Raw genomic sequence first — 6,000 nt, forward strand, 5'->3', positions numbered from 1 at the left:
CAAACATGTCAAATGTCACCCCCACCCTACTTGTTCTCAGTAAATATGCTCTTGTAAGAGACTAACGGCAGAGTCTGTTCGAACATTGCTGTACCTACAGTAACGGACTAGCTCTCCACTTGCAAGTGCTTAAAGGGCATACTGTCTCTCGTGTGGTTCTTGCAAAATAAGTTAGAGTCAGAACATCTCTAACACAAGTGAGCTGTGCTCACACCCACAGTAGCGAAAAATGCTCCTTTTTGACTCTGCCAAGCTTCGCCTGTTTGTAAATATACCAACCTCACATCGAGAAACCCCCCCCCCCCCCTACCAACATATTTCAATTCCATATCCAAATTCAGTTTTAAGGGGCACTCTTATCACAATGCTATTTTTCCATGAACAAAACATGCAGGCTGATCCATCTGCGATTGGGTTTTATTTTGAAAGACACATTGAGAAGCGAATGAATTTTAATGCATACGTATGAGTTATCCGCTGTATCGGAAAAGTAAAATGTAAAGGAAATCTGTGCTTGCCCGCAAGCACATGGTGATTTTGCAGTTACCAAGTTGGAAAAAGAAGACACAAACACATATTTGGATGCTGACAGTTCTTTATTCATTGAATATTTGTTCCCACAATACCAAATAAGCATGAAAGAAGATGAGAAGAAAAGTTGAAAGTAAACCCAAAAATATCAAGGCCACACTAAAGCCGAGTAATTGAACTCATGCATAGTGCAATATTGTAGGCCAAGACATTTAGTAATGGGACGCCTCCCTGATGCAAATGTACGGGAGCAGTGTTGTGCAAGCCGCATCGTTCCACTCTCCATCTGTAAAAATAAAATCAATGAAAAATCACGTAAGTATTAAATTCTTTTGAGTAAACCTCAAACTTTGTTGTTACTTCCAACCTTCCTGCAATCCTACATTCAAGTACATTCAAGCAAACCTCAAATGTTGTTGTTACTTACCACTTGTTTCCATTTCTGCACAGTGTTGGAATAATCTCGGGGGAAGCCTTGGCCTGCCAGACCAGGAGGCCTTATCTTTATGAGTTTACGACTCTCCTTTAAACTAAATGCTTTCTATTTGGTTCAAGGAATGTCTTTTGATCCCCGTCAGCCTTATGTTCCTTCCTGTCCTTATGTTACTTTTGTGTTTGTTTTGTAAGAAGTCTTCAATGACAATGAGCAGAGCTTCTTTGCATAGGCGAAATGTTCTTTGTCAGTTTAAAGGGACTTTATTCCTTTTAGTTAACTGTAGCTTTGATTCATAGATTGTAGATGATCAAAATTGGTTATATACAGTTTGAAGAAGTCACATTAAAGTTATCACATATTTACTCAATGTTCGTTTAAGGAACTGTATATCAGTTACCTTACATTTACTTAATATGTGTTGAAAGGTTTAAGTAAGGTTAGATATTATTATTATTATTATTATTATTATGTGTTGTGTTAGTTTACTAAGAAGTTAAACTTAGCAAGGGTTTAGTTGCATTGTTTCACAGGTAAGCGAGATTCAACGTGCTTCAAGTTATCTGATCACAGTCGAGGAGGAGTCGGCCACCTGTGGAGAGGACAACTGGTTGGGGGGAAGAAAGCAGATTCTGCACTCCCAATGTGGGGGTCGAGAATATCAATTCACACTACACTACATTCCTTAGCTAATCAGCGTTGCTACAGCCACTATCTCCCCTCCCCCACGTGCTCCTCCTTTTAATGTCTTGGGTGCCCTGGTTACAGAGGCGTTGCTACACTAATGGGGCAAGTCAGCTTTATACAACATATGGATTTGATTCATATTACTGAAACGTTTTTAAAAATGTGCAGCGGCAAAATCCATAGACTGAAATTCAATTATGGATGAAAAGAGGGGCAAGAGTCGAGAATCTATAGATGACCAGAAGACTGACCTATCCTACCAAAATAAAAAAAACATGATAAAATGGGCAGTAATATTGAGCCATGGTGTGTGTCACATGGCTCAAGAGGAGGGATGGTGGGGCAAGTCAGCTTTATACAACATATGGATTTGATTCATATTCAAAACACTTATAAAAAAAAAAAAATCGTGGAGCTTGTTTGACATGTGCTAAAATGGATTGAATTGTTTCAAAATTAACACTGAATGCCTTAACAGTGGCAAAAACGTAATGTAAAGAAACGATGACGTTATTGCATGTTAGGTGGCCATCTTGGTTGTAGTTTTGTTAACTTTAACAATATGGTATTTGTGGGAACTAAGAGTCATAATGAATAGGGGAGAGATGTGTTGGCAACTTATATAGAACAGGCTGCATTGTGTTGATTTAAAAAAGATAAATTTGGCCTTTGCAGTGTGATCCGCTGTGTTGCATCTGGCCATGGAGTAAGTATGATGCTTATTTGTGTACTTTGTCAACAACCGATGTAGATGTTAAAGAATGAAATTAATAGCTTTATGTTGTACCGTTGCCATTGACCAAAGAATGTGAGAAATCTGTCACGTCTACTGATTGTGAAATGTGCGACAGAGATGTATCTGTTGAGAAAAAAAAAAAAAAAACCCAACAACATTGCTTTCAGAGAATGTAGTCAAGCGAAATTGTATATGTATCGACATGCCAAGATCTGGGGAAAAAGCTGGTAAAAACTAAAATGCCTTTAAAATTTGAGTAACAACGATGATCTGACTGAAATAGATGCAATTGAAGTCCCAAGAGGAGTTCCTGATTAATAAGAAGTAATTGACCAAATTGCAGTAGGATGGGAGTCCTCCATTTGCTGCTGGTGAACGATGAACAAGAATGTTGACAGGATAAATTACATCCATTGCAACATGCTGAAATTGGGCAAACGGACACAAGCGGGATTTGAGGCAGGGCATGAACAGCTAGCCTTCCCTAATGGCTTTCCAGAATCGCATTGCTCTTGATATGTTGTTGTCTGAGAAAGGGGGGGGTCTGTGCCATGTTCGGAGAACAATGCTGTACCTTCATCCCCAACAACAATGCCCCTGATGGGAGCTTGACGAAGGCCATTGCAGGCCTGCGGTCCCTCAACATGAGGATGAAAGAGCACTCTGGTGTGGACACATCAATGTGGGACAACTGGATGAATGCCTTTGGGAAGTATAAAGCCCTTGTGTCCTCAATTATAGTATCAATTGCAGCATTTGCTGCTATACTCACTTTATGTGGATGTTGTTGTATTTCATGTCTGCGTGCTCTGTTTAATCGTCTTATCACTACAGCAATATCGCCCATGGAAGACAAGATGGCCCGAGTATGCCTAATGTCTGAACGCCAGCAAATTGATGATAACGGTGATGATGATGGAATTCTTGCATTTAAGTTTACAGACTTTTTCCCAGATCTGTGTGTTTCTGAATGATGATGTCGTAACGTTATCCTTTTTTGATGTGAACATGTTTGTGCTCATACTTGTGATCCGACAACTGAAAATCTTGAGAAGTGGTTGATTTTTGGTGATGTATTGATTGAGCAAATATGTGATAAAGAGGAGGGAAATGTTGGAATAATCTCGGGGGAAGCCTTGGCCTGCCAGACCAGGAGGCCTTATCTTTATGAGTTTACGACTCTCCTTTAAACTAAATGCTTTCTATTTGGTTCAAGGAATGTCTTTTGATCCCCGTCAGCCTTATGTTCCTTCCTGTCCTTATGTTACTTTTGTGTTTGTTTTGTAAGAAGTCTTCAATGACAATGAGCAGAGCTTCTTTGCATAGGCGAAATGTTCTTTGTCAGTTTAAAGGGACTTTATTCCTTTTAGTTAACTGTAGCTTTGATTCATAGATTGTAGATGATCAAAATTGGTTATATACAGTTTGAAGAAGTCACATTAAAGTTATCACATATTTACTCAATGTTCGTTTAAGGAACTGTATATCAGTTACCTTACATTTACTTAATATGTGTTGAAAGGTTTAAGTAAGGTTAGATATTATTATTATTATTATTATTATTATGTGTTGTGTTAGTTTACTAAGAAGTTAAACTTAGCAAGGGTTTAGTTGCATTGTTTCACAGGTAAGCGAGATTCAACGTGCTTCAAGTTATCTGATCACAGTCGAGGAGGAGTCGGCCACCTGTGGAGAGGACAACTGGTTGGGGGGAAGAAAGCAGATTCTGCACTCCCAATGTGGGGGTCGAGAATATCAATTCACACTACACTACATTCCTTAGCTAATCAGCGTTGCTACAGCCACTATCTCCCCTCCCTTTAGTGTAGCAACGCCTCTGTAACCAGGGCACCCAAGACATTAAAAGGAGGAGCACGTGGGGGAGGAACTCAGAACTGGTGGAGATTGTAACTGAGCTTCCTTTCTCTATCGTTCTCCTCGCGAGTAAACTCATCCTGGTTGTCTTCTCCTCTTTGTTCCAGCATGTGATTTAATGTCTGATCATGTTTAAACCTAACACACAGTCACCGTTTTTACCGTCCGCTTTCTCATCAAAATTGAGGAAGTCCACATCTGAGCCATCTGTCCACATGAAATCACCATTCTAGAAGACAAAATCACATTGGAATGTGTCTTTCCTTAGAAAAGACTCACATTGGAGGACGCTTTTTGTTAGGGTTTATAAACTATCTTGATCGTATGATTATGTTGGGATGTAGACTAGAATGAACTTTGTTTGAACCTTTTACCTTCCCGTGATTCTGAACAGTTGAACCATTCAGTTGTTGAAGCTCTCCAGGTGGTGTGGAGGCGTCCTTGTTTTGCTCCACTAGAATTTATGTCCACGGCCTCGTGGAGAGATAGACTGGGACCCTCCCAAGTGGTTAATCATTTGTTGAGGTGCCCACTACACATGTCAAATGTCACCCCCACCTTGGCTGACTCTCACCCCCACCCTTCTTCTCTCAATAAAGACTCTCTTGCATGACTGCAACGGCAGACTTTGTTCGGACATTGCTGTATCTACAGTAACGAACAAATTCTCCACTTGCAAGTGTTCAAAGGGCATACTGTCTCCCGTGTGGTTCTTGCAAATTAAGTTAGAGTTAGAACATCTCTAACACTTTTGTTTGTGGCAAATCTCTACAGAACGCAAGTGAAACAGATTTTTGAATGTTTTACCGCAACGGCATCATTGAGACCAATCCAAGCTTCGTCGGCTGTACCACCCGCCCGAATCAGTTCAAGAACAAACGCATTTTCCAGGTCATTGTGAATGGAGACCAGATTCCCACCAAGAATGTTGCAGACGCTCTGATGGGGAAGAAAAAAAACATAGAGTAGAACGAGAAATTTCACTTTTTGGGTCCGTCTGACAAGATGTCTTCCATACCTCGGCATCTGCAAAAGTTCTGTTCTCAGTTTCATAGATGTAACAGAAACAGTCCAACTGAGTCCAGCCGTTTGGACAGTTATTGCCTGCAGCACAATTGTTTATTATTTTGGGGGAAGAGAAAAAAAAATCAGTTCAATTTGGTGTCAATCGCTGACAACGCAAAGGTATTTTGGGAAAGCATCTTTGAGGCAGAGCTACCAACCTTTCAACAGGAACAACTTTGGCGGACCATTGCGGAGAAGACAAAGATGTTTTTAAAATCACAATGATACCGCTGTGCTTCGATTTAAGTCAGGCCGTAAGATTTGGACTTACGACTCCAGTCAGCAGTCCGCTGATCCCGCAAAGGAGGAGCAATGAGCCAAGAGTGAATGCCATCTGTAAAGTTGACAGAAAAAACACATGACATTTGTAAAAAGTAAAGTCACGTCAAATTTCATTTGAAAAGCTAGATTGTAAAATGGCATCCTTACCTTTATCGTAGCGAGTGGTGCTTGATACTGACGACGAGTCTGGGGGCTGCTTATATACGTTTACATCCAGTCTTCGAATGTTCAAACGGCATCGTAATCCTGTCAGTCATTTATATTTCTTGCTAATTATCACAGAACAATTCAACAAGTAGGCTTTTGTTTCCACCGTTGTGCTGCATCTAGTTTGAACAGGTTTTCGGAGAAAACTTGTGTAACCACGAAAAATATTCTGGATTCCAGACAA

General features: G+C 40.3%; 1 protein-coding gene and 1 long non-coding RNA gene across 2 annotated transcripts; both read right to left on the reverse strand.

Annotated features, from left to right (window-relative positions):
• Positions 1 to 577: 577 nt before the first annotated feature.
• LOC147062849 (uncharacterized) lies at positions 578 to 2,918 on the reverse strand. The gene is made up of 2 exons (XR_015067435.1): positions 959 to 2,918; positions 578 to 817 (listed from the first exon to the last, which is right to left on the reverse strand). It is a non-coding gene; the product is annotated as an uncharacterized LOC147062849 (long non-coding RNA).
• A 1,444-nt stretch (positions 2,919 to 4,362) lies between these two features.
• LOC147062850 (galactose-specific lectin nattectin-like) lies at positions 4,363 to 5,911 on the reverse strand. The gene is made up of 5 exons (XM_085921407.1): positions 5,757 to 5,911; positions 5,599 to 5,661; positions 5,281 to 5,376; positions 5,070 to 5,201; positions 4,363 to 4,491 (listed from the first exon to the last, which is right to left on the reverse strand). The coding sequence occupies exons 2-5, from the start codon at positions 5,659 to 5,661 to the stop codon at positions 4,378 to 4,380; spliced, it is 405 nt and encodes a 134-aa protein (XP_085777533.1). The 5' UTR covers positions 5,757 to 5,911; the 3' UTR covers positions 4,363 to 4,377.
• Positions 5,912 to 6,000: the final 89 nt, after the last annotated feature.

The sequence above is a fragment of the Syngnathus leptorhynchus genome, chromosome 1 (assembly GCF_054491065.1).
Source record: "Syngnathus leptorhynchus isolate UIUO chromosome 1, UIUO_Slep, whole genome shotgun sequence".
NCBI lineage: Eukaryota > Metazoa > Chordata > Actinopteri > Syngnathiformes > Syngnathidae > Syngnathus > Syngnathus leptorhynchus.

Bases quoted from the DNA above. Each gene is read 5' to 3' on its own strand.
- LOC147062850 (XM_085921407.1), bottom strand. From the start codon at position 5,661: ATGGCATTCACTCTTGGCTCATTGCTCCTCCTTTGCGGGATCAGCGGA. The intron at 5,202-5,280 runs GTATGGAAGACA...CTTCCCCATCAG, and splicing joins GAACTTTTGCAGATGCCGAG to AGCGTCTGCAACATTCTTGG. The intron at 4,492-5,069 runs GTAAAACATTCA...TTTGTCTTCTAG, and splicing joins GTCTCAATGATGCCGTTGCG to AATGGTGATTTCATGTGGAC.